This window comes from Panicum virgatum, chromosome 2N, assembly GCF_016808335.1.
Source record: "Panicum virgatum strain AP13 chromosome 2N, P.virgatum_v5, whole genome shotgun sequence".
Taxonomy (NCBI): Eukaryota; Viridiplantae; Streptophyta; class Magnoliopsida; order Poales; family Poaceae; genus Panicum; species Panicum virgatum.
The window spans coordinates 61191872-61219665 of record NC_053146.1 but is presented as its reverse complement, the minus strand read 5'-3'; the positions used below and the strand labels follow the sequence as shown (position 1 = coordinate 61219665).

The window sequence follows — 27794 nt, the reverse complement described above, 5'->3', positions numbered from 1 at the left end:
TCCTTGTCATATATGCATAAGACTGACCACAGTGGATCGAGCATCCTCTCCCCCATCCCTATTCCCTACCCCACCTCCCACTCTGTCTACAGTGCTTGCTACAGTATGTTTCCGTCCTTTACTCGTCCATTTACTCGATCCGCTGTGGTCAGTCTAAAAGGCCCTATCATTTACTTGATATCTGCAAACCTCCACCACATTGCCTTATCCTCTAATTGAATCGATCCCCAATTCAGATACGCAAACACCATGACCTGAGGAGGCGCCGCCGCAAGGGCTTGCGAGCTCGCCGACGCGAGGGCTTGTGAGCTCGCCGATGCGGAGCTCCTCCTCCACCGACCACCGCACCTTCGCCGCCGATTGCCGCCGGTGCACATCTTCCTCCTCCAGCTCGGGTCGAGCCGAGCAGATCGCCGCCCCATAGTCGCTTCCGACCAACTCCGACCGCCATTCGACGTTTCCTTCCACGAGCACCTCCTCGAGCCCGGCCGAATCGAGACCTCAAGCGCTCCCCCACTAGGCCCATTCTCTGCTGCAGACTGAGCGCTGATTCCGTCGCCAAGACCCCTCTCAATCGCTCCTCGCTAATCCCCTACAGCCCCAAGCAAACTGCATCAGCTACACACGAGGTCGAGGTAAATTTTCATGGCCACTCATACACTTTGAATCCTCAGTTGAGATGATCTGTCTGATTTTGGTGTACTGAAATTGATCTGTTTGAATCCGTTTATTAAATTAATTGTTATAGTTAGACCTACACATCGTTGCAGCCATCATGAACAAGAGTTGGATGAGAGCACTTAGGTAACTAGTTACAGATATGGATACTAAACTGGGAACATATGAAATGTTAAGTGATTGAAAATAACAGATGGGAATATATGATCTTGTTGGTTCATTTTCAAATGCAATTGTGTGATTTGGTATTGCCAGGAAGGTCACATTTAATTTGGTGACTATGTTTTGAAGGCATTTATAGAAATGCCTCCATCAGTATTTGAGGGCATTCTGAAAAGTGCCCTAAGAAGCTTCGAAGGCACCTTGGAGAATGCCTCTGAGCGTAGTTCAGGCATTCCGAAAATGCCTTTATCTTGGATTTTTAAAGGTGTTTTGAAATATGCCACCAAAGACCTTTTGCGTCCATGTTTTCAGCAGCATTTCCAAAAATATCTTAAATAATCTATGGAGGCATTTTTGCCATTTTTGAAGGCATTTTAAAATGCCTCGTATCTTCAGTCATGTTGTAGTGCGAGGTGTCAGTGAAGCCACCACGCGTCTCGCTTCCCGCCGCGTCCGTCCTCCTCTCCCCAGCTGATGTGCATGCTTTTGCGCGGCCCCGCGTGGTGTGGTAGAGAAAGAACGAATCCGGGGGAGGGGTGGAGCGGGCCCAGGCGTCAGTGTCTTAGGTCGCGTGGACGTGTGCAGACGATTGAGTTGAGGCCAGGCTACACCGCGCGTGCTTGTGCAGTCAGATCGCCAGCGTCGAGCATCGTATCACATGGTTTGCTTCATCCGCGTTTTGGGCTGCTGAAGAAGCCATCCCGCACCAACAGCTCAAGTTCTGTTTCGTACTAGTACTATCATTGCTGTGTTCGTTTGACTGACTAGTGACTGATGCTGATTTATTATGAGAGAACAGTATTTTTGATTGATTGGTAGTTGGTGCTGATTTAGTATGAGAGAACAGTACTGTTAGTTGGTTGTCTGACAAGCCAAATGAACCGAGCGCATGACTGCAGCGGATGGTGGTGGCTGCAGCCTACTGTAGCCATTGCTTTTCTTGTTTGGGCTGCTGAAGAAGCCATCCGCCGCACCAACAGCTGCTGAAGTTCTGAGATAGCCGGATCGTTCATTGGAGCCACGGTTCTCTCCGACAATAAGATTATTCAATTTTAATTTCACAAAAAATATAGTAAATGAGAGACTTCTTGCGTTCCAAACACTGGCTCTGTAGCGGAATTATATATCTCGAGCGCCTGTTCTGGTTTATCTGATCGTTTGTTGTTTTCGCTTGTTCCTATCTTTCGGATGCCCATGCGTTACTTACGCGGTTATATTTCGCTTGTTCTCGGTTTCTCGAGCGGTTTCTAACGGTTTTTGAAACCGCTACTATACCAGTTTTGTAATCCCTTCCTACCGTTACCGAAGCGCGAGATCCTAATTTCAAAAATTCTACTACTAATATATCCAAGCGATCGACCGTTATTTCGAATCTGGCACACTACCGCACAACCCAATTTTCGCACTCGAATTATAAGCCTAAAATAATGGATACCAAAAATCAATCAACACAAACAAGAAAACCCCAGCAAGCAGCAAGCAGCAAGCACATGGAAAACGCGAGGAGAAGAGAGAGAAAACGAAAGGAATAATGTTGTTTTTTTAAGGAAAAGGAATAATGTTGTTGGGAGTCGAGTTGTGTTTTTTTTCCCCCTCCCTTGCAAGCTTCCCCGCCCGCCTTCCCTACCGCTTCCCGCTTCCTCCCGCTCCCCTTTCCACCACCAACCCGCCAATCAAACCCGACTCCGCCCGCCCGCGCGCGCGCGCGCCTTCTCCACCATGGACGGCGGCGCCTCCTCCAGGCTCCCCTCTCCCCCCCCCCCCGCCGCCGCCGCCCCATGCCGCCGCTGCTGCCCGGCCCAGCTCCTCCCCACCCCAAGGTCCACTTCTTCCGCTCCCCGGCGCCCATCCCCATCTCCACGTCCCGAGGCCCCGGTCCCCGCGCCACCCACAAGCCCCCGATGCCTCCTCCTCCCGCTCCCGCTCCCGCTCCCCCCGCCGCCGCTCAGGCTCCACCTCCACCTCCAGCCCCCGCCGCCAGCAACCAGCAGCCGCCGCCACCTGCGGCTGGTGCGAGTGCGATGCGGCCGCCTCGGCTGCCCCTACCGCCTTCCGCAGCTGACGCGATGCTGCAGCAGAGGGCCACGCCACCGGTGAGTCAATGAGGCTTCGCGGGTTTCCTTTCTTTGCGCCCCCACTTTTTTCGGCGCTGTGTCAATTACTAACTCAGTTTTGTTATGGTCTGTTTTGATAATTCCGTGTGGGTTATAGGATTGTAATCTTCAGTCGCCATGCCCGACCAGTTGCTTCTGAGCATGGATTTGTAAACCTAGCCTAGCCTGATCGGTTCTAGTTTAGCCGATATACCTCATTTAGGTAGTGAATTTCGAGTGCAGTGGTCGATCAGTCGAACTCATCGGCTTCATTCGATTGTCGTTCAACGATTACCAGTGTATGGATATGGAATGTCGGGACTCGGTATCTATGAATAGGGAGCATCAGCTCGATTATCAAGTTGAATGAAACTTTAGGTTTGCTCCATGATGGATTTACGTTAGTTGCACGAGCTTGTATTTCGGTGATGATGCATGCAGTCTCAGCTTCAGGAATAACATCAATGTATGTAATCTGCCGACCAGTAGTCGTCGTCTATGCATATGGAATTATGGATGTTAATGGGGGCAAGAAGCTTCTGTCGGATCATGCTCTGTTAGGTTCTTGCCTGCCATGTTCAAGCCAACCTGCACCTGAGTACCTACCTGACTTCACTATGTCACTTCCTACATCTTTCTTACATTGCGTTCCGGACCTCAACACAGTCTCTACAGCACTCATTTTTTGGCCATTACTTTCTATGACTATTTCTTAGTAAAAGTCTAAAAGATGTCAATCAATATTATGATGTGCAAACATATCCCATGACAAGTCCACCAATAGTACTATTTTCACGGGTTTAATTCTTACATCTTCGTGTATGTTGGTTGTTGATATTCTTTTGGTTTCACTGCTCATGTTTAAAAGTAGCATCTCTTCTCTTTTAAGGATGGAGCATTTGTTTTTTGAATGATCGGATGGATTATTCCATTTCCTGCGTACGTATCTAGGGCTGTGGGTTTAAGACAATTGCTACTTGGCATTGTGAGATCGTCCTGATACTAGTCGTCTCACATCTATAGTTTGCAAGATCTGTATAAGTTTTTATGGGGTTGATTGCACATATTGAATATCAACATCTATAATTAGAATGGCAGCTGTATTTGTTAAAGTTTGGATCATTTGCTGCATACATATTTAAGGCTGACAGACTTGAGGCATTTACTACTTGGCATTTTGGGTTTGTCTTGATACTAGACAGACTCACCAAAAACCATAATTTGCAACTTCTTGCAACCAACTATTGTCGTACTTAATCTGCTTAGTCTACTATGGTTGCCACTCTTTGTAATATGGGCTTCATACTTGGAGAAATTGGCTTGCTTCATTTTTCTTGTTTTAATTTTCTTTCGCGTAGTGTCCCAATTCCTCATTCATGGATGTAATTATTGATCCTCAGGAGTAACCCCATGTTCTTAGATCGTTGGGTGCATCATATTAGCATGTACTTAAAACTTAATGTAATTTGTCCGCTGACAATATCTTCCTGTACATGTTTGCTACATTATAGTCCAATGACGAAAACAATGGAAGGGAAATATCGCTAGTTAAAGTCAAGGAGGAGACTGCAGAAGGACATGATAAGGCGAGCACTACTGCACCAGTGAAGATTTCCAAGCGAGCAAAAAATTTAAAGGCTTCTAAACAAACCATGGACGCTTCAAATGGTGGAAATATGGAAGGTGTGCTGTTGCTAGTTTCTTTATTCACATTACATTACATGCTAATTTGATCATAGAAGACCCATTTTGTCATTTCACAACAGATAAGTTTACTTGATGCCCATTTATTATTGCTTTACTTTTAACTGTCAAGCTCAAATTTTCGTCAAGGAGATCCTGGGCCTTCATATTTGTCAAACCACTGCCGCTACGACAGCTCACTAAGTAAGTTTTCGTCAGATTCCCCTAGAAATTAAGATGATGCACTTGTTTGTTTATTATTAGTTTGTTGCCAGGTCTGCTGACAAAGAAGTTCGTCAGCCTGCTTGAAGGAGCAGAAGATGGAACCATTGATTTAAACAAAGAAGCTGAGATGTTGGAGGTCCGGTTTATTGTATGACAGAAAGTACACGGGTTTGCACTCTCAGATGCCTCATCTTAGTTCTTTATTTTGGGGTGAAGTTTTTTTAATGTTTTGCATTTTTCTTAACTGCAGGTGCAGAAGAGGAGGATATATGATATAACAAATGTTCTAGAAGGTGTTGATTTTAATTGAAAAGACACTTAAGAATATGATTCGCTGGAAGTGAGTCCACCTGCCTCTGTTTTAAAAGTGTTTCAGGTACTTTAGATTTTTACTCATGAAATAAATATATCCAAAGGGGATTTGACATATGGAAGCCTAGGAGAAAGAACGTCAAATTTCTGCATTGAAGGTACACTATGCTACCTGTTTACATGATCTGTCATCTCTATCTCTGCATATATTGGCTCCCTGATTGTTTTTGTATTTCAATCATTTAACTAATTGAGGGATATGGTGTTTCACACTTTTTTTTATGTTTGTGCTGTTTACAAATCCGAAATTCTCATAAATGAAAAATCAAGTCATGAATCAAAAGTAAGTTACAACTAAATTTCTTAGAGCCCTTCTTTGCTATGCTCAGTTAAGATATAGATCCCTAACTTTGAAGAATTATATGGTTGCTTAATTATTATTATCTCCTTTTCCAAGTGTGAGGATTTCTAGGTTTGCTAAAAGTCAATCTTTTTTAACTTTGAGAATTACATGGTGGTCACAGAATAAATAGAAGTTGTTAACTATGCCCAAGAGCCTGAAAAATCCCTAATATTTAGCAAATGGTTCACCTTTGATGAACCATTCAAAGTTTCACTCGGAGATCTGATGTATTAATTCACTTTGATTGTGATTCATTTGGTTTTTAAATCATCAGATCTCAAGTCGTAACATGCTCACATACAAATGAGTCGTATGTGAAGCATTTTCCTTGAGATTCGTTCAAGGATGGGCCCTGGTCTGTCCGCGAGATTATTTCCAAATTTTAAAACAAACATGCCGTGCTTATTAGCGACGAATAAATAGTAACCGTGGAGACTATGGAAAGCTCTGGATCAGTGGGCTGGCTGCGTGCATATACATGCATGGTGGTATGCATCTTTAATCCGGAGTATAATTATTTTTAAATTGTTCTCCTAAAATGAGTGGCCACTTGGCCAGGATTTAGTTTTTGTGTTACCGCCTAAGAGGTACGAGGAAACAGTTCGGTTTGGTCTACCATAAAAGAGCTCATATAGAAAGACAGATCAAGTGATGAATGTTACCTCATCTCAATATTTGAATAGCGTATGCATCCTAAATAAATGAATAAGCAAGTATAGCACAAATTCGTGTATGCAAATTACTCATTTGAGTCTGTAAATATATTCTCTTTTGAGAGCATTAGCAATTCTAATAAAAAGAAGTTCAGAGTATTGGCAATGCTTTACAAGTTAACAGACCTTATTGTTTGCATGTCCGCAGATTTGAACATTGGCATCATCTCAATTTACATGAACTTTCATCTAATTATGTATAACTGTTCGTATAATCTGTAGGAAGAACTTGAATATCTTAACGAGGAAGATGACAGGTTGGATAATGAAATAAGGTAAATTTTTTCCATCAAAGTAAAAGAAATAATGATTACAAATTTACCTTCCAGACTCCTTTTCCCCTTCCTCTCTTTTTATTAGGAGCTACTTGTATGCAGGGAAACACAAGAGAAGCTAGAAGCCCTCGCACTAGATGAGGACAATAGAAGGTGATATTCTCAACCCTTGTGTCTCCATTTGTTGTAGTGTTGCTATAGTAATCTGAGTCCATCTGTCTGTCTGATTAGGTATCTGTATGTTTTGAAGGATGATATAAAAAAGATTCCTTGTTTTAAGGTGAGAACTCCTCAGACCTTATATTTGTCTCTTCTTGCAAACTATAAAGCTATGTAACAAGTTACCTTTTTTTTTGCGAGACATGTAACACGTTAGTGTTTACTGCAGGAATCCACTTTTATAGCCATAAATGCTCCCCGTGGAACCTGTATTGAAGTTCCAGACCCTAATGTGGTACGGTCTTGATAAACCGTTTGCCATGTTGTGTAGACTTGTAGGTGATAGATCTTTGTGGTTTCTAACACTTATTTCTTTACCAGGATATTTACTTGTTTGGAAATCTGAAGTTATCAGAGATGCATTACCAGATGGTCTTGAGAAGTTCAATGGGCCCCATTGATTGTTACTTGATAAGGTAAGTCCTGATTAGAAATTTAATTGTAGGCATGATGTTTTTCGACAGCCAAACGGGAGGGAAAGTTTCCCCACCTGATTTTCATATTTCATTCATTTGACTCATGAGTCAGATTGTACAATAGAAATGGGGGTATGGGGGGGGGGGGGGGGTGAAATCTGTTACAGTTTGTTACATGGGGGAAAACAGGTTACACCAGGACTCGATTACTCCAGCGTCCGCCCTAGGCAGGCGCCATGCCCAGAGGCGCGCATCTTCGTTGCAGTTGCGCAAGAGTCGTTGTAGGCAAGGCTCGGCGCCGTCGAACACAACCCGGTTGCGGTGCTTCCAGATGTTCCAGCAGCATAGGAAGAGGAAAACCGACCCGTGGGGATTCGGGGCGGGGCTTGATGCTGTGAGAGATTGTAGTGCTTCGACGGTTGCATGTGCATTTAGCTCGAAACCAACTTGTCGCCAGAAGGCCGCCGCTACTGGGCAGTGGAAGACGATATGGTCCACTGTCTCAGGGTGATCTTTGCACAGCTCGCAAGTGTCATCCGTGATGATAGACTTCTTGAGGAGGTTGCTCCGGCTCTGGATGCGTCGTTGCATGAGTAGCCACACGAAGAACTGGACTCTGGGCGGTGCCCGGTTCTTCCAAACGAAGCTAGCGAACTCACAGGATGGAGTGTGGGCAGCCATGAGCGCCTTGTACAGCGACGAAGTGTTCAAGCTCCCGTCGGGCTTCTGGATTGCAGACCCTCTCATCCTTGCTGCTGCCAGGTAGCACAGTGGCGAGGAGCGGGGCCAAGGCAGTGTAGTCAGCTGTAGCGGCTCTTGTTCTTCTGGACTGGAGGAATTGGTCGATCCCAAGCTGCAGCACTTCTGCGACCGTGGCATGTGGCTTGGTTGCGTGGCTGTGTAGTGCAGGGTGAATTTCAGACAGCGGTTCGTCCCCCAGCCATGAGTCATCCCAGAAGGATGTGGATCGGCCATTGTGCACCCGAACAGTTGTGATGACTCGGTACAGAGGAAGGAGCTCCCTTAGCGTGTCCCAGTGATTGCCCTGAACTTCACCGTCGAGCGACGCAAGGCAGACATGCTGTCGCGCCCATCGCGCCCAGGAGGAAGCACCGGGGTGGTGCAGTCTGTGGATCAGCTTGAGTAGCAAACACTGGTTTTGAACACTCAGGTTTTTCAGGCCTAGCCCTCCAAGTTCCTTTGGCACACACACCTGTTCCCACGCAACAAGGCAGTGCGCACCGCTGGCATGTTCAGAGCCTGTCCAAACAAAAGTTCTATGTTTCCCTTCTAATGCTGCAAGTGTCCCTTTTGGCAGTCTAAGCGCCCCCATTGCATAAACGAGCAGGTTGCCAAGCACAGAATCCGCAAGAACTGCGCGCCCCATTGTGTTCAGCAGGGAGGCCTTCCACCCTGACAAGTATTTGTCGGCTTTGCTGATCATTGGAGTAAATGAAGCCTGCTTCAGTTTCTCATGTGACAAGGGGAGGCCAAGGTATGATTGAGGGAATTGCTCTTGTCGGCTGCCCAAGATGGAGATGCATTGCTGAAGGATTGAGCTCTCGACATGCATTGGTACCACGGTGCTCTTATGAAAATTGATGTGCAGGCCAGTCGCAAGTGCAAAAGCGTCGAGGAGGTCTTTCAGGCGTTGCACAGATGCTGCATATGCGCTCACCAGGATTAGAGTGTCGTCTGCATATTGGAGCACCGGGCACGGCTGGTTGGAGGAGATGGGATGTTTGATCACGGGGTCTTTCTGAATCATTTGTTGGAGCACATCGGCGACAAGCAGAAACAGGTAGGGGGACAGCGGGTCTCCTTGGTGTAGACCTTTTCTGCAGGTAAACCACGGCCCCGGAGTTCCATTGACCAGCACGGCGCTCCGTGACGAGCTGAGCAGGCTGTTGATCCAGGCGCAGCAACGGTCAGGGAAACCGCGCGCGCGCATAATTGTTTGCAGGCTGTCCCAGATGACCGTGTCGAAGGCTTTGGCGAAATCAAGCTTGAGCACGAGTGTCGGCACCTTCTGTTTGTGGCAGCACTGCACAATCTCCATGGCATAGATGAAGGTTTCGGAGATTGATCTCCCTTGCAGGAAGCCCGTTTGTTCCAGGCTGATGAGGTTCTGCAGTTCACATTGCAAGCGGCTGGTTAGGATCTTGGACGCCACCTTAACATCACAGTTCTGAAGACAGATCGGCCGGAACGCAGTCACGGCCACCGCGGTTGTTGTCTTTGGGATGAGGACGATGTAAGAGCGATTGACCCGCTCAAGTTCTGCCTCCAAGTTGTAGAAGGCATCCAGGAACGCCATGAGCTGTGGTTGTACTGTGTTCCATGCAGCTTTGTAGAAACTGGGACCGAATCCATCCGGGCCCGGCGCGCTGTGCGCGTTCATGGCGCGAACAGCGGTGAGAGCTTCAGAGCTGCAGAACGGCGCAATCAGCGCCATCTCCGAGACACGAGGACAATCAGCATACAGGTCCTCCACATTGAAAGACCACGAGGCGTCGCCGGGTGAACCCAAGGTCTGCTGAAAATGTGAAGTCAGAGCTGCAGTTTTTGCATCGTGGGCAGTCACCGGTTGCCCGTCTACCTCGATCATCTTGATTTGGTTTTGTCGCAGCCGGTGGCAAGCGTTGGCATGGAAAAACTTTGTGTTGCAGTCACTCTCTTTGATCGCGCGGACTTTGCCCCGCTGTTTCCAGATCGCAGCCTGCTCGCGGAGGGCCAGAGCAAGGCGGTCTTGGCTGAGTTGGCGTAGCAGTCGTTCACCTGCAGACAAACGTCGGAACTCTTCCGCAGTGTCAAGCAAATAAATCAGGAAGCGACAGTTGTGGTGGAGCTGGGGAGGGGAGCGTTTTACCCTGGACCAAACCTTTGCCTTGCGACGCACCGCCTTAAGAGAAGCAGCAAGGGCACCTGCCGCGTCGAGGGGAGGCACAGCGCAATGCCAGGCAGGGAGCACCGTGGGCAGAAAGTCAGCATGCAAGAGCCACGCGTTCTCAAACCGGAAGGTATTGGGTTTGGGGCTTTTTGAGGACAAGTGCACAAGAAGTTTGCATGATGTTAAGATAAATACTAACTGTTAGCCACTTCCTTACGGTTTCACACCAGCGACCATCAGGAGTTTCACACCAGTGATCGTCAGGATATATTTAAGCCATACCACCAGGTCACGCCGGACAATTCAGAACCTGTTGCTGCAACTGAAAGTGCTCGAGCCTTGCAGCATATGGATTGTGATCCAAATCAATCTGTGCTGCCGATGGATTGTGATCCAAATGAAGCTGTGCAGCAGATGGATTGTGACCGAAGAAGGGAGAGAGCAATTCTGCATGCACAAATAAAGCAGCATCCGGAAAGCATGAAACCATGGCAGACATTCTGAGAATTGTTCCATCAGATGCTGATGTGAGAAATCCTACTAAAACTCACCAGCAAACAAGTCTTCCCTGTTGAAGAATCAGGCACCTTTTAGTTCCCAAAATAAAAGTTTTTGGTTGTCAAATTGATTGTTTGACCAGATGTCGGAATGATTTTTTTACACTAATTTAAAAACTAATTTTCAGAACCCGCTTGGAAACCGCGAGACGAATCTTTTGAGGCCTTTGACCGCACCATTAGCACATGTGGGTTACTGTAGCACTTATGGCTAATCATGCACTAATTAGGCTCAAAAGATTTGTCTCGTCGTGTACATCCAAACTGTGCAATTAGTTTTGTCGTTTACCTACATTTAATACTCCATTCATATGTCCAAAAAAGAGGCAAAAAATTTTGGGAACTAAACGGCCCTTGACGTTTCTTGCTTTTTGCAGGCTGATGCAGACTACTGGTTCGCTTCTGACCCTGATGTGACAGAAACATGGGGCACCTAATGGATGGATCATCAGACATGACCCCATAACCTGCCTCTCACAAACAGAATAGAATGACTCCATTGTACACAGCTGCACTGAGGAAGGAGCTGGACCAACCTTCATATGTTGATGTCTGGGTAACCGTGAATTAACCAAGAAAGCACAGGGAGGCACCGTAGGCAGTAGATTTTGTACATTGGCAGCATGGTTGTAGTTGGCAAATCTGTCCATAGATGATTCAGATAGGATCAGAAATTGCAGTAGGTCTGAGTCTCAAATAGCATTAACCTTTAAATTGAGTGTGTGTGTGTGTGTATCATAGTTAGAAGGCAACACAGTCCGGAAGAAGGCCATTGGTGTGTGTTGGTCTTCTTTCATTTGGAGAGCATTAACATTTTATATCCTGACAATCACTGTCAGTTGCCAATAGCATACATATAGAGCTTTTGTTTCTCCACCTATTTTCTTAATTCATGCATTTTACAATTTCCTCTGGAATAGAAAAAAAAGGAAAGAAAGAAAGTAAAAGGAACATAGATATATCTCCTTGTAGAGCTCCAAATTTTGTACTGGTATAATTTTACTTTCCTGGTGGCACATTAGATTTTGTTCGCTGCGGTCAGCCCTGGGGCAGTTTGTTCCATCTCGTTCTTAGAATATGTAGGTAGTAATACGTGTTTAGGAAAGTAAAAAAAGAGAATAAAAAATTCAATATCATACAGAAGGAAGAAAGTAGAATCACCTAAATGCAAATAAGTCATATACTAAGATATGTATTTATTTGATAAATTATGTATTTTGAAAGAAAGAAAGAATAAAAAGGGAAAACGGAAGAAAGCCCGTCCCTGCACAACCGCATGCCCCCCGCTCCCGCCGGGCTCGCTCATGCGTCCCGCACATGGCCCACAAGGAGAACCTGACTCAGCAGTGCGTCCCAAGCACGGCGTGCTCGTTGGTTCCTAATCGCGTACCCAGTAAAGGAGGATTTGCCGTTTGCGTCTTATCATCTTCCTCGGTAGGCAGGGCACACCATCGCCGGGGGCAACAACCAAAAAGGCACGACCTTGCTGGCCCATCATGCCCAGGCGACCATGTCCTGGCACATCCGTCAATCCCCCACAATTTGGTGCCTCACCCTGCAGATTCGGGCGCCTGTCGCTGGCTAGCCGCCTGTAACCTCGGTTAGCCGAGGGGCTCGGGCGCTGCTAGCTGCCCGTTTCTTCCAGTTCTAGAGTGTTACACACACGACTGGGCAGGGCATGCAGAATAATTAGGGAAGCGATTATTAGGAGAGAAATAATTTTTTTTGATGAAACAGGTGGGGAACGGCCCCTACTGGATATATATTAATAAAATAAGTTCAGTACAGTACAGTACAGTGAAACCAATTATAAAGTACAAAGCAAAGAAAAGAGAACCAAAGAAGCTATCTGCCAAAGTAGGAGAGAAATAAATTAGGAGTTATGCCTGCAAAAAGTTGAATAACCATGCAAAGGCCACAGGATCCAGATCCGCGGGATCCCTGCAGGATCAATTTTGCCGCTTCATGTGCCGGTTTGTCGAGAAAGTCGAACGATTAAGCTGGAAACCGTTCGGTTATCCGAAAATTTCCTCAAATTTGATTTTGCAATTTTGAGTCTAGAACTGATCAATTTTTTTTGGTTTTCCCGGTTTTTGCCAGGCTCGATTTTGCCGGCTCGGGCCGAAACTGGAACACTAGCTCCAGCAGCGACTCGCGAGAGCCCAATCAATTTGGCAAATGCCAGAATCCGAAGTCTTTGTATGGAATGTCAAAATGGTCAGTCTTTGTATAGAACTAGGTGGGCCACCCGCGCATTTGCGCGGCTAGATATGTTATAAGTTTACATCCTTTATTTTCTATTGTAATTTTGTGCTTTTTAATCTATGAGTAGAAACTATATTTTTATATGTAATTTTTAAATATTGAAACGTCCTATCTCATTTATGTAAACATATTAGAAATGTGTTGCAGCGAGACACGTTGAGTTTATTACTGTTTGTCCTAGTGGGTCCATCTTTAGCTGCATTCGGCCGTGGCGATACCGCTACATACTGCAGCTGTGCTTGGCACCCAGCCAGATGAGAAACGGTTCCTACGTGGTCCACGGAAATAGTTTGAGTCCGTCTGCATGCAGGATATATATCCAGCAATATAATGCGGAGGCAGGATATATATCCAGCAATATAATGCGGAGGTCGCGGCCGGGCGTCGAGAGGAAACCATATCGCGGCGTTGGTTTAGGGGTATTTTTGACTAATTTTATTATAACGGTAGTGGTGAGTAATTTACCTGGCTCATAAGTTAAGGGGTATTTTTGACTAATTATATTATAATGGCAGTGGTGGGTAATTTACCTGGCTAATAAGTTAAGGGGTATTTTTGACTAATTATATTATAATGACAGTGGTGGGTAATTTAAATTTCTCTTATTTTTTCGATTAACGTGGGAATTTCTAGACCTTGAGAGCGAACGTGTAGGCTGCGTTGTTGGCCAAATAAAAGATAATAGATGCCAAACTGGTCACTTAAGGATGCTGATGTTGATGTTGATGTATGGAATGCCAAACTGGTCACCTAATTTTCTTTCCATGATGCTGATGTTGTAGACTTGTTCAACATGTACTCCTATCCAGAACGATTGTGACCTAAGGATGTGGCAAAACTGGCACTCGGGAACTATACATAACATCTTGAATGAATCTTTTCATATACCCATCCAGTCCGGCTAGGCTAGAGCGTTCTTAGAGCATCCTGCAATGGCGCTACCAATATGTATCGTAGTACTCCCAATATTCCTGCTGTCTGCTAGTGCTTCTTCTTCCCATGGAAATGGCAGCGGCGGTGAGATCGACCTCTCCACCCTACTCACTTTTAAGGCTCAGCTCTCTGATCCGCTCCGCATCCTGGCCAAAAACTGGACAAACGAAATGGCCTTCTGCCAGTGGCTTGGCGTCAAATGTAGCCTCCGCCACCGGCATCGAGTTGTTAGTCTGGAGCTGCCGGACATGCCTCTTCATGGCGAGGTCACCCCTCACCTTGGTAACCTCTCTTTCCTCTCTGTCCTCGACCTAGCAAACACGGGCCTTACCGGCCCCATCCCTCTTAATATTGGGAGGTTGCGTAGGCTAAGGTACCTTGGTCTTCGCGACAACAGTCTATCAGGCTCCATCCCCTCTACCATGGGAAATCTCACCAGTCTCCATGTTCTTGACCTGATGAATAACAGCATCTCAGGCAGGATCCCTGTCGAATTACAGGGTTTGCGAAACCTTTGGTACATAAACTTTCAAAAGAATTCGTTGAATGGCTCCATACCGCTGGATTTATTCAATAACACACCACGGTTTATCGAGCTGAACCTTGGCAACAACAGCTTGTCAGGGACGATACCAAACGGTATTGGCTACCTGCCTGCGCTTCAATCTCTTGTCATGGAATTTAACCAACTGTCTGGGCCGGTACCCCAAGCCATCTTCAACATGTCTATGCTGCAAGAGATGTATCTTGAGGGTAACCATCTTACAGGACCTATCCCTAGCAACAAAAGCTTTAGCCTCCCCATGGTTCAGAATATCTCCCTGTCCTTGAATCGTTTCACGGGTGAGATTCCAATTGGACTTTCTGAATGCCAAAATCTCGAGAAACTTTCTCTATCTAAGAATTTCTTTGAGGGTATAGTACCTACATGGCTGGCGAAATTGCCTAGGCTTCAATTGTTATACTTGGGCATAAACAAACTCAATGGCCCTATCCCAGCTGTTCTGAGCAATCTAACCAATCTCCTTGAACTAGACCTGTCGTCTAACAATTTAACTGGACGGATTCCACCAGAACTAGGATAGCTTAATCAGCTCGCGTTATTGGACCTCACACAAAATCAATTGACTGGGTCTTTTCCATCGTTTGCTAGTAACTTGTCAGAATTATCTTATCTTGTGTTGGATCAAAATTTTTTTACAGGTTTTGTACCATCGACATTAGGTAGCACAGGGAATCTTATATCTATTTCTTTTGATGAGAACTATCTTGAAGGGAATCTTAACTTCCTGTCCAGTCTTTCCAACTGTAGAGGACTCTACCTACTTGGTTTTGGGCAGAATCATTTCACTGGAGGAATCCCAAATTTTGTTGGAAATCTTTCTGATCACCTAGAACTTTTCTTAGCAAACACCAACTATTTAGTCGGTGAGGTTCCTTCTTCCATATCCAATTTAAGCAGCCTCACTATTATCGACTTCTCAGAAAACCAACTGAGTAGCGTTATTCCCAAAACAATTAAGATGATGGATAAGTTGGTTGTTATGTATCTCTATGGAAACCGCTTGTTTGGACCAATCCCAGAACAGTTTGGAGTGCTGGGGAACCTAGAAGCACTTGACCTCCATGATAATCAACTCTCTGGCCCCATACCATATCAGCTCGGCAACCTATCCAAGTTAATAGCCCTTGATCTATCTCAAAACATGTTATCCTCATCAATACCGGTAAGCCTATTTCATATTGTGGGCCTTTTAACGATTGACCTACATAAAAACTATTTGAACGGTGCACTACCAGATGAAATAGGTAAGTTGTTACAGATTATCTTCATAGACATCTCTAGTAACCACATTCTGGGTAGCCTCCCGGGTTCCTTTGGACAACTACAAACACTAACAGACCTAAATCTATCACACAATTTACTCAACCATTCAATTCCGAATTCTTTTGCCAATCTAACCAGCTTGAAGTCACTGGACCTATCCTTCAATGATCTATCCGGTTCCATTCCAGTGTATTTGGCTCGATTTAAAGATCTCACCACCTTGAACCTATCATTCAACAAACTATATGGTCAGATACCAGAAGGGGGCATCTTTACAAACATTACGCCTCAGTCTTTGACGGGGAACTCGGCTTTGTGTGGTGACTCCCGTTTAGGATTTCTTCCATGCCAAAGCAACTACCACTCAACTAATAATAGGCACATACTTAAATTCTGGGCCATCGGTATCGTCACATTTGTTGGGGTTGGAGTAATGTGCTTATACACGGTAATCAGGAAATGGAAGAAGCGAGAGACGACAGTTTCTTCTTCTGGCATGGTTGACATGAACAACCATATGTTAGTCTCGTACCATGAGATTGTACGTGCCACAGATAACTTCAGTGAAAGCAACCTGTTGGGTACTGGAACCTTTGGCAAAGTTTATAAGGGCCAACTAAGTAGCGGCATGGTGGTTGCAATAAAAGTGTTAAATATGGAGCTGGAACAAGCTATTAGAAGCTTTGATGCCGAATGTAATGTGTTACGCATGGCTCGACACCGCAATTTGATAAGGATAATCAGCACTTGTTCAAACCTGGACTTCAAAGCGTTGATTCTTGAGTACATGCCCAATGGTAATTTGGAAAATTACTTGCACACTGAGAGTAGGCAGCGTTTGGGAATCCTAAAGAGGCTGGACATTCTGCTGGATGTGTCAATAGCAATGGAGCATCTACATTATGGGCACTGCGAGGTTGTCCTCCATCGTGACTTAAAGCCGAGCAATGTTTTGCTGGATGAAAACATGACACCACGTGTCGCGGACTTTGGGATTGCAAAGTTATTATTCGGTAATGAGAACAGTGTAGTCTCTGCAAACACGCCAGGAACTATAGGATATATGGCACCAGGTAATTGATGCAGCTCTGGATTCAGATCCTTTCAAGACATTTTTGTTACATATCTAAATTTATTGCTCTTTTTGTTTATATAACAGAGTATGGATCCAATGGAAGAGCATCAATGAAGAGTGATGTGTTCAGCTACGGGATCATGCTTCTTGAGGTATTCACGGGAAAGCAACCAACAGATTCAATGTTTGTGGGTGGACTAAACATTAGGCATTGGGTTAATCAAGCATTTCCAGAAAGGCTTGTTGATGTTGTGGATGAGAATTTAGTGCAAGATCTCCCTAATCCCATGGATAATTTCCTTGTGCCAATATTTGAGTTGGGTTTGTTATGCTCGAATGATATACCTGACCACAGGCTGACGATGAAAGAGGTGGTTGTGACACTGAACAAGATAAAGAAGGACTACGTTTGTTCTACAGCACAACAAGATCCCATGCCATGACACTGTTTAGAAATATTTGTAGAGCAATGGTTCAGCCCTATTTCAGCTTTGTAGGTCAAGCCCATTGCTGTTTAATATACTTGGTTTGGCCCTCATAAGGTAACCAGTTGCATCTCTTCTTTAAAGTTGCTCTTCCATCTTGCTAGCTAGAGTGGCCTCTGCTGAAAAATAATAGAGTTTCTATGGTACCATGTCGCCGCAATTAGGACTTTGTCTGTAGATCTTTAATCCAAATTTTTGCCTCTCGCCAGGTTCAAGCAATGTGTTCCACTGCATGCATGCTCATCATGCGCCAACACCGCTGACTGAAACTGCATTCAAATTCAAAGAACGGGTGGGATAATGTTTCTTCCACTTGTCTATTGCACCCCACACAGCTACGATCTCGCAGGACTATATTATTTCTTCTCAGCAGGTTCCTTGTATTTGTATGGCTTTAATTGCTTCATGGACTAGGTGGGAACATGTTATAAGATTCAGGAACAGTTCAACATATCTTGTGCTCATTGGTTCCATCTGTATCTTGAGATTGAGCTATTCTGTACGTGCTCTGCATATGCATGAGATTGAGCTATTTTGAGCTGGTTTGATTCCATCTGTGCTGTTCGGTTTGAGTGGATTTGCAGGATTAAATCCTGGCCGGATTGAGTGACACGGCCGGATCCACTGATTCCTGGCCTGGAACTGTTCCTAGCCTGATTCCAATAATTTGCTGTCGAACGAGTCCTTAGTGCCATGCTAACCCAGTATATCATCTCTCGGAACATAAAAGGAGCCAGTCCAGCCCACTTAGGCTCAATCCGGTTGGATTCATGAACTAAATTTTTAGATTCAAAGATTGGTCCGTTAGCTGACCTAAACAGGTGAACTAAAATGTAGAAGCTAAAATTTAGTTTAGTCTCTTTGTTCTAAAACTCCATCTGTTTTGGATTAAACCAATCAGCGAACTGTGAAAAAACCAAACTACTCTTCACTGCGTATGCAAGCATAAAAAGCAGCAAATTCAAGGGCAAAAAAAATGATAATACTATATTTCTATATATTATGTTTACCTAAAGTTTAGTCCATGGATCCAAACAAACATGACAAAAATCTAATCACCTCATGTTTAATTTACAAAATTTTAATCTAAACTAGGCATATAGCCCGCGTATTTGCGCGGCTAGTATTAAAAATTCAAAAGATTGCATGTCCTTGTATCCTTACTTAAAAATTATACTATTTTTTTTACCATACATCACCCTGTTCATCATCGTAAATTATGTCTTATTATTGGTTAAAACAATTCAAATATGATCTACTTATAATAACAATTTGATTTGTTGAGATTTAGTTTAATAATATTATACATATAATTATTTTTATTTTTGTTTTATTTTGATTGATTGTTGTTAGCTTTAGTTTTTATTAATAGTATATGTTTGTAACTGATACATAGCTAAATGATATTTTTATTTATTTTTTCATAATGGCATCGGTGTGTGCTTTTTAATCAGGCACATGGGTATTTTAGGCTAATTTTATTATAATGGTAGCGGTTGGTAATTTTTATTTTTCTATTTTTCTCCGATTAACGTGGGAATTTCTAGACCTTGAGAGCGAACGTGGAGGTTCCGTTTGTTAGTCAAATAATAAAATAATAGAATATATTTTAGTTCTTGGTGCTCCAATAAACAGGCCTGAGATGGCTTCACGCCAACCTGTCAATGATGCACCGGTTCTCCAAATGGGACCCAAGCGGCGCCTCTATCCGATCGGCTCGTCCCAGATCGGCATGCTTCTTGCTTCTAGGATCGCCCAGTGGCACAAGGGGCGGCTCGTGGACGATCGAGTTGGTCCTCTCTCCTCGCACCATGGGCGGGCGGGGGGCTCCCTGACCCTGAAGCCGGCATCCCCCCCGCTAGCTGCCTCGACGCGTCGGTTTCTGTCTCTCTCAGCAGTCAGCACTACATTGACCTGTCGAACACGTTGCAGAAAACCTAGCTAGGCCCCTCCCCATCACTCCAATGTCCTACCTGAACACGCATCCACCACCTGGGCTCCTGATACCGACCACCGACGGCGCATGGGTCTCCTGCTGGACGCGCATCGACCATCGTATTTCCTGGGAAAGAAAAGGGGGTCCCGAGCCTTTCTGAACAGGGCCCTGAAAGGGATCCGGCCGCGGAAAGAGGACGCACGCCTTCGTGTTCCCAAGGATCTCGCCTCGCCGATCTGATTCTAGACCTCGTTTTGCCATTGGAGGCTTGGAGCTCATGATGAATCGGTCCGAAGATCAGTTGCTAACAAGTGATTGGCGGCGTTCTTTTTTTTTTATGGTTCGTGGTCTTTCACCGTCGTCCTTAGGCCATGATGGCAGGAAAAATAAAAGGAGGTTAATGACAGTGTGGTCGAGCATGAGCATTTGCTCGATCGTCAAGTTCATGCTTTGGTGAATATCAGTCCCTTCAATGAAAAGATAGAGCGCACTGAGATGGACTGAAGGATCGTGTTAATCTTGCGGACAGACAGACAGCTCGACTCTAATTAAAAGTGATCCAATTGCTTCTTTCCTTCTTTTGCATTATTTGGAAGTAAAAGTAGAGAACTCGTTTCAGGCTTCTCTAGCTGATTTTGGTTCATTAGCATACCTCTTTTTTGTGCAGATGCGTAATGTATGAGTAGTTGATTGCCATCCACACAGCTAGCCAAGGAGTATGCATATATGCTAGCTGAAACCTGCATATGTACAAGTTGAGCTGCATACACACTGATAAAGACCTAAATGAAGAGTTGACAATCTGAAAAATAATGAGATTGCAGGCAAGCATGTGCCGTTCTTGGGAAGAAATGGCAAGTTGCTTTGCTTTGGTCAGTCCTCCAATGGACAAGGTCAAGGAGGTCAGAGTAGCACATGGAGTCAGGACCGAGGACAGCTACCAATTGGAGGATTTTAACTACCTCACCAGTTCAGAAGGGCAACCTCAGGGGCCGTTTAGTTCCCAAAAATTTTCACCCAAAAATTTTCACCTCCTCTTTGAAACACATGTATGAAGCACTAAATGTAATTAAATAATAAAACTAATTACACAGTTTGGATGTACACGACGAGACGAATCTTTTGAGCCTAATTAGAGCATGATTAGCCATAAGTGCTACAGTAACCCATATGTGCTAATGATGCGGTCAAAGGCCTCAAAAGATTCGTCTTGCGGTTTCCAAGTGAGTTCTGAAATTAGTTTTTTAATTAGTATTCGAAAAGCTCTCCCGACATCTGGTCAAACATTGATGGATACCCAAAAATTTTTGTTTTTGGGAACTAAACGCACCCTCAGATGCAATTCAGCATCACCTCCAATGTATCTGCCAATGTGGTGTCCTTTCACCCTCATTTCAATTTGATTGAACCTGAATTTCCCACTTGTCTGGTGGACAGAGTGCCCTTTTTTCTTTGAATAAAACCAACAGGTATTTTTCACACTCCCTATCATATGGTGGCTCAAAAGGCCCTTTAGTTGCCACCACTAATTCAGGCAGAGCCACATGGAATGGTTTTGAGTTGTACTAAGGGATAAAAAGGTTCTCATCGCTTTAAAGATTTTATTCATTCACTTGATGCCATGGCAACCTTGGGGTTGATGGTATCCTCTTATTAGGTTTCTTTTTTGATCTTCGGGAGTTTTGTTATGTGAAAAAAAACTCCTGTCATATACTATACTCTTCAGTTTCTTTTGTTAAAAAAAAAGTTATGCTTTCCGTTCGCAGGTGGAATCTGACTCCCATCGCGCAGGAAGATGACAGTGATATTGTTTTCTGAAGCAACATTTGCGGTGAATACATAGTGTAAAGGTGACAAAAAAAAAGATTAAACAATGTGGCCGTTGAAGATTAATCATAGGACATGTGTCCTTGTCAAATGTCATTTAAATTAACAATCAGTTGCCTCTTTTTGTTCTCTTTTGTTGCTTTCCTATCTTTGCCGCTTTTCTTTTATTTTTATTTTTCCTTTTCTGGGTCTGGTAAGGTCGGCTTGCACAGCCTCCGCCATGTGCCAGTGCTGCGTTGCTACCTCTTTAGACTATCCGCACTCGTCATACTCTAAATCCACTCTCTAAAGAGAATATTCTGTCCTGGTCATCGAGATTCTCTGCTCTATATTCAGTTTCTCCGCACATATCCACTCTCTATATCTACTCTCTATACCAACAACCACGCCATGGGACCCACACGTCAGTTTTTTTTCTTTTCTTTACTCCCCCGGCGCCCTCCCTCCCCCCCCTCTCTCTCTCTCTCTCTCTCTCTCTCTCTCTCTCGCCGGCTCTCCTGCTCATCCCCAGCGGCGGCCCTGCCCGCGCCGAGCCTCCTCCTCCCCGCCGGCGGACCTCCCCGTGGGGCGCCCTCCTCCCCGCTGGCAGCCCTCCCCACCAGCGCGGCGGCGGCGGCGGCCATGGCATGGAACTCCCTCCCCCTCCCTCCCTGGCGAGCGGCGGCCATGGCGTGGAGCTCCCTCCCCGTCCCTCGATTCGACGCTCCTCGGCTCGGCGAGGTGCGCGCGGCCCTCCTCCCCGACACCGGCGGCCGCGTCCATGACGGAACGGCCTGTGTGCGCCACGGTGGGGGACCGGCGCATGGCGAGATCCAGGCCGGCCGGATCCGCGCGGGGCCTCGCCGCGCCCCCTGCCCGCGCGGGCTGGCCAGCTCGTGGGCGCCGCCGCCAGCGGCAGCGGGGGCGAGGGGAGTAGGGCGCACCCGGAGGCGGCCCTCCATCCACGCCGGCGGACGCTCGGCGCGGCGGCGCGCACGCTCCGCGGAGGCTGCCCTCCCTCCCTCCCGCCTCGACGCGCTCCTCCTCTGGCCTCGTCGACGCCTCGTCGACGCGCTCCTCCTCTGGCGCCACTCCTCCCTCCCTCCCCTGCGCCAGATCCGGCTCTCGCGGGCGAGCTTCGCGCCGGCTGCCGGCGCTGGAGCTCGCGCCACCGGAGCCTCCCTGCTTCGGGCGGTCGACCTACCGTGGCCGCGGGCGGGCGGGATGGCGCCGCGGGGGCGCAAGGCCGCCTCGGCTACGCAGCGAAGCCCCTGCCCCCGGCGCTCGCGCTGGCCGTGGCGAGCAGGGCCGAGCCAGCGGCGACGGGAAGCTCCGCCAGGGCCGCAATCCGCGCGCGGGCGCAGACCTTGAGCGTCGCGGCAGCGGCGGAGCTCTTCTCTCACCTCCCTCCCTCTCCGCCGTGGATCTGGCCGGCCCAGCGGCTCGCACGAGCTCCATGGTGGTGGCCTCCTCAAGCTGCGGCGCGAGGCAGGGCGGAGCGGGGCTGAGGCGCGCAGCTGCCGGCGGTTGGAGACGACGCGGGAAGGACTACGGGCCCCACCTCCGTCAGGATACCGAGTCGCGCCGTACCGCAGCTGCCGGCGGTTGGAGACGACGCGGGAAGGACTACGGGCCCCACCTCCGTCAGGATACCGAGTCGCGCCGTACCGCGCTGTATGTGCCGCGCGGATGATACATATGGTCTTACAGAGTGCAGCTGCGGGACATTTTCTCAGTAAAGTTGTACTGGAGTGGGGGATACAGAGCGGGTGGAGAGCCCACTGCCGAGAGCCTTATGCAGGGGTTTTCACTTTTCATGTAACAGCACAGTTGAATTGATAATCACGTAAAAGGTTCTTTCATGCTTCACCCTTTCGATGAGAGTTACAGCAAATATCTAAGCACTCCAAAGGGTAAATATTTGGTGAGTGAGTCTCCCCACAAGCTAGTTAATTTCTTCACTGCAGTTGCACAGTTATTAATTTATAAAGGGCTAGCGTGTATACCTTTTTAAGTAGAGATGTGTGCCTCTATTTATGTGACAAGAATCTGATTAAGCTTCGTGTGAATAATACTTCGAATCACTTAAACCAGGAAAAATCCTACTCGCAAAAAGAAAAAGAAAAGTCCATGCTCCAAGTTCAACTTTCCAAAAACCTAATAGTGAATCACTTCGGTCCCAATGTCTCAGAGCTATAATTTTAGTCATACTTGGTACAAAAAGATTCTAAAAACCTCTAGCACTGTATGGAACTTTGTCTCTATTTTCCCCCTCCTCATTGGTTCTTCGAGATCGGCTCAATACTAGATTTTGTTGATTAGGTCAAGCTAGTTTGAGTGCAAGCCATGTCACGGTATCCTCAGTTAACTTAATAAAGTTGATCTGTTAGAAAAGTAATGGGTACTGCTGACTGTAGTAGTCTTTCTTTTACTTCTCATATGCATATCCAGCCAGATACTGCTGTTGGATTTGTGATCCGAAAGAGGTAGAAAGATAAACAATTATGTATGCGTCTATCAAGGTTTTGCTGTCATGTTTATTAAATAAAAAAGGATAAGATATCCAACATTTTGTAACTATTGCTGTTAGGCGTTGATCGTGTCTGATGTTGTACCAGCTCCATAGATAGAACCAGAGAATGAGTCAAGCATAAACCCAGGGGTTATTTATATTTAAAAATACATATAAACCATGATAATTTTTATAATGAGTGAAAAAAATAAGAGTCGTCCATTTAACAGAATCGTATGGTCATCAAGATAGGAAGTACCTAGACTAAAGTACCTGGTGGTACAAAAATATGGGATCAAATACCAAAAAATGGGACCGAATACTACTTTAATTTAATTTTTGTAAATACCTTCCATTGATCAACAGGCAGAAAAAATTTCAAAGCAAAAGTACCTGAAAGTATTCATTGGTACTTTACAATCATTGTAACAAAGCTCATAAACCATTTCCTCGAGAAGAAATTTACATTCCTGGCCAAGAAAAGAAAAGGATCTGTAACTTTACATTCGGTGCTTCACATTTCGCCCGCGAAATGGTCTACTGAAGGTAAAAAGGGCCGGTCTGATTTGTATGACAAGACCTCTACAGATTTCCTGAATGTGACCCTGCTGCAGGATTACACGTGAGTTCAGGTATAGAGCATAGTCATTAATAACTAAGATTCTGGCGATGGCAATGCTGAAAGTTGTTGTTAAACTTTTTTTCACTGTTGTCACAAGTGTTAAAGAAAAGTGTGTGTGGAAAATTGTTACAAAAACGTCTATAATCTGCTGAAAAACTGTAGTGCGTTCTGGCCGCCCATGTGAACAAATCTCAAAGGTCATTGTGCGTCGCATCATGTTACGTGGTAGTATCACCAAACAAAGAAATTACCATGTCTGCAAAAGTCAAGATACAGGTGACATGTAGGTATGATTTTTTTTTAAAGCAACGTGTAGGTATGATCTCCGGGACCTTTTATCTCAGCAACCTGGACTAATGGAAGACTAACAGAGCTGCCGGATCAAAGTCAGAAATCACTAGAAAAACATCACTTGCTTCATTTCGTGTGGGCTACTTGTGCAAATGAGAACTGTACCTTGGATTGCATAATTTCTTAAGCGTACGTGATTACCTTGAGAGGGGGGGGGGGGGGGGGCAAGAAATGGCACGGCCATGTGGCATGGTTCCATGGTGGTTGACGTCTCACTCTCCAACCATGCTAGGACAACATAGTTTCAGAACAAAACCGATACTACTAAAACTTGCAAGTTGTTTCCTTTCAAAAAAAAAACTACGGAAAGGACCGTACTGGAAATAAACAATTTCCGAACAGCCTGCTACCCAAATAAAAAGCGGGCAGATGCAAGAATCCCTCTCGAAAGTCAATTTTATTCTAGCTTCTCACCGACTCACCTACACTTAATAACAAGGTTTTAGGTTCTTACCAGTAAACCTAAAATTATTGACAAAAATTGTTGATGTGGCCCATTTGGCCATTTTCATCATTAGCGATTATGGTTCCAGCAGTATCCTGTACAAACAGGTGAATGCAAGGCATACAAGACTTTTACAAATTTTCCTTACAAAAAAAATTCTAGTGCTTGTGACAGGAGCAGGGGCAGTTTTGTCATTTGCACCGCAACTAACAAGTGGTGCAACCCACCGGTTGTGCTTGTGCATATAATAAGCAGCCGCCCACTACAAAACCCCCCGCGTGATGCGGATTAGCTAAGATTTCCGTCCAACGGTAAAGCAAAAACCAGGGGAGGGTAGCCACACGTACGCCCCGCACGCCCCCATGAAGCTGTTCGCCTTCGTGAGGCGCGCGCGCCGGTCGCCGCCGCCGCCGCCGCCGACGTCCACTGCGCCGGCCGTGGCGCCCGAGGACGCCACGGCCGCGTCACCTGCGGAGAAGCGGCGGCGGAGGCCTTCATCGTCGGGTTCGGCGTCGTGGAAGCCGACGCTGGGCGCCATCTCCGAGGACGCCGCGCTGACGACTGCGGCGCAGGCGGCGACGAAGGAGCAGGCGAAGCCGGCCCCCGCGGCGAAGGCCAAGGCGAGGTCGCCGCGTCGCGCCGCTCGGTCGGCGAGCTACGATGACTTCGGGTGAGTTCCTTGGGTTGGGCCTGGGTGGGGCCTGGGCGTGCGAGCTGCGAGCGTGCGAGGGAGGAGACAGAGACCGCCGCCGTTGGATTTGCCGACTTGGGGGGAGGGGAGACGTAGGCCTGAGCCTTGGAGGGACGTTGTTGCTTGTCACAGACAAGCGGGGCCCACGATGCGCTTTCGTGGGCCCAGATAGTGCTTGCGCACACGTTTCTACGTGAACATGACCTTGGTTTGGATTTTGGAAGAAGATGGTAGCGGATAACCCCGGTGGGTCGATGGCTAGTTGATCAACTCGCGCCACATAATCTTAGTTGGGTGCTCCAAAGTCCACCTCGATGCTGCCCTCACGCGATCAGCCGATCAGCCCTGTCGATCGGGTCAAAACTACTCTTTTTTTTTTCTTGGTAGCTCCTGCAGCTGCAGTGAAGTTGACACGGCAACTGTAACTGTTTCTGCGTGGACCACCACAGAGTGCTCGTTCTTCCGATGGGTTCTCCACGGCCAACCACCTCGTTATCCTTATCACGGATTTTTTTTACATCGCAAACCAAACACGGCCCTGGTTTCCTCCTTTTTTATTGCTAGTGCTACTGCATGTCTGCATGTGTCTGAAAGAGTCCTGGTCCCGGTCAAACTCAACAAGGTTGCGCTGTGCGGCTGTGTCTAGCGGTGTTAAAGGACTTAAGATTTTAAATTAAAAAATCTAAGAGCCGGATTCTAAAAAACTGAGCTCTAATTTTATATAATTTTAAACTAAAATATTTAAGAGTTTTGTAGAGCTGTGAAGAAGCCACTAAAATCATGGTCCATTATCACCCCTAACTGTGCCTGAGCCGAACTGAACAACCTACTAGTCTGATGACGCCTACCACTACCGCCTCGCCTGGCCTGGCCCTCGGAGTCGGGATCATCGGCCACCTGAAAAAGATATCATCTCTGATCTCTCATCTGCAATTCTGCATATGAGACAAGACATGCAAGGCTGTGTTCACTCTCCCAAACTCCTCCAAACTTTCCAAACTTTTCATCACATCGAAACATTAAATATAGCAAATGATTCATACATAGAGTACTAAATGTAGGTAAATAAAAAAACTAATTGTATAGTTTTGATGTATGTTACGAGACGAATCTTTTGAGCCTAGTTAGCCTATAATAAGACAATATTACCACAAACAAACGAAAAGTGCTACAGTGTGCTACAGTATTCGATGGGAACTTTTCTACCAGTTTTTCACGGATCTAAACACACCCCAACACACTAGCGCGTAAAGCCGTTCCAACCCAAAACCAAATCCAACAGCGTTTCAACTTAGCGCAGGGCATCTGCAGATGACGTAAATCCACCAAATCCAACAGTTCTTCACCCGCTGACCCAGGTGCATGTGTCTTCTCTGCCTGCAGGAACTACGGGCCGCCGACGGTGCTGCCGGCGTTCACGCCGACGGCGTTCCTGTTCTGAGCCCCGGCGAGCCGGGGACCGTGCGACGACGGCGACGGCGAAGGACTGGCGGGCGGGTGTGTGCGTCTCCGTGTCGTTGTGGCTTGACGGTGGCTGCTCTGCTTTGTGCTCCCAACCTGACGCTCGCAAAGCTGGTGCCACTTGGGTTGTGCTTGTGCCTTTCAGTTCCTAGGATGTGCATACAACTCCGCTGTTTCAGCTCGTCTCGGTGTGCTCCAGCGATCGAGCAGCAAAATCTGCCCCGTGGCTGTTTACTGAAATCCATCCTGTTTGGATCCAAATGCTAATGGATGAAAATACTAAACTTTAGCACTAGCTCATCTAAAAAGAAGTGCTAACAGAGTGAACTAAACTTTAATTAAAACTAAAAATTTTTAGCATACATATAAGTACTAATATGTGTTAAAATTTAGCATTCCATCCAAACAGACGTCCAAGTCCCCAACGATGTGAGCACTTTCAACGATCCAACCCAAGACTTTCAACGATCCAACCCGAGTTGCCAGATACTCCCTCCATATTGTAAAAAAAGTTGTTTCGAGTTTGTTTTAAGTCAAACATTTCAAATTTTAACTGTAAATAATTTTTTTGGGGTTGAGTTTGAAAATAAGACAACAATACAAGTAAATTCATCTTAAAATGTAGTTTTGTAAAAATATATTGACTATTTTATAAGATTCTTTTTAGCAAAATAATAATGATCAAAGTTGTTTTTGGAAACCATATTGATGTCCGAAACGACTTTCTTTAAAATATGATGAAGGGAGTGCAGACAATT

General features: G+C 46.0%; 2 protein-coding genes, 1 long non-coding RNA gene and 1 pseudogene across 4 annotated transcripts; all 4 read left to right on the top strand.

Annotated features, from left to right (window-relative positions):
* Positions 1-201: 201 nt before the first annotated feature.
* LOC120661604 lies at positions 202-911 on the top strand. The gene is made up of 2 exons (XR_005669972.1): positions 202-635; positions 749-911. It is a non-coding gene; the product is annotated as an uncharacterized LOC120661604 (long non-coding RNA).
* Positions 912-2589: 1678 nt separating this feature from the next.
* On the top strand, positions 2590-11502 carry LOC120661603 (annotated as a pseudogene).
* Positions 11503-13276: 1774 nt separating this feature from the next.
* On the top strand, positions 13277-17655 carry LOC120661602 (probable LRR receptor-like serine/threonine-protein kinase At3g47570). Of its 2 annotated transcripts, none has more exons than XM_039940494.1 (3): positions 13277-14106; positions 16812-17269; positions 17422-17655. In XM_039940494.1, the coding sequence occupies exons 1-2, from the start codon at positions 13824-13826 to the stop codon at positions 17168-17170; spliced, it is 642 nt and encodes a 213-aa protein (XP_039796428.1). In that variant the 5' UTR covers positions 13277-13823; the 3' UTR covers positions 17171-17269; positions 17422-17655. The 2 variants fall into 2 exon arrangements, with proteins under 2 accessions (XP_039796428.1, XP_039796427.1); XM_039940493.1 differs by lacking the exon at positions 13277-14106 and adding an exon at positions 14916-16725.
* A 7495-nt stretch (positions 17656-25150) lies between these two features.
* Positions 25151-27331, top strand: LOC120661601 (predicted GPI-anchored protein 58). The gene is made up of 2 exons (XM_039940492.1): positions 25151-25554; positions 26959-27331. The coding sequence occupies exons 1-2, from the start codon at positions 25247-25249 to the stop codon at positions 27014-27016; spliced, it is 366 nt and encodes a 121-aa protein (XP_039796426.1). The 5' UTR covers positions 25151-25246; the 3' UTR covers positions 27017-27331.
* Positions 27332-27794: the final 463 nt, after the last annotated feature.

Coding starts and splice junctions, on each gene's coding strand:
- LOC120661602 (XM_039940493.1), top strand. CDS start 15,348: ATGATGGATAAGTTGGTTGTTATGTATCTCTATGGAAACCGCTTGTTT. Junction 16,726..16,811: donor TATAGGATATATGGCACCAG/GTAATTGATGCA, acceptor TTTATATAACAG/AGTATGGATCCAATGGAAGA.
- LOC120661601 (XM_039940492.1), top strand. CDS start 25,247: ATGAAGCTGTTCGCCTTCGTGAGGCGCGCGCGCCGGTCGCCGCCGCCG. Junction 25,555..26,958: donor GCGAGCTACGATGACTTCGG/GTGAGTTCCTTG, acceptor CTCTGCCTGCAG/GAACTACGGGCCGCCGACGG.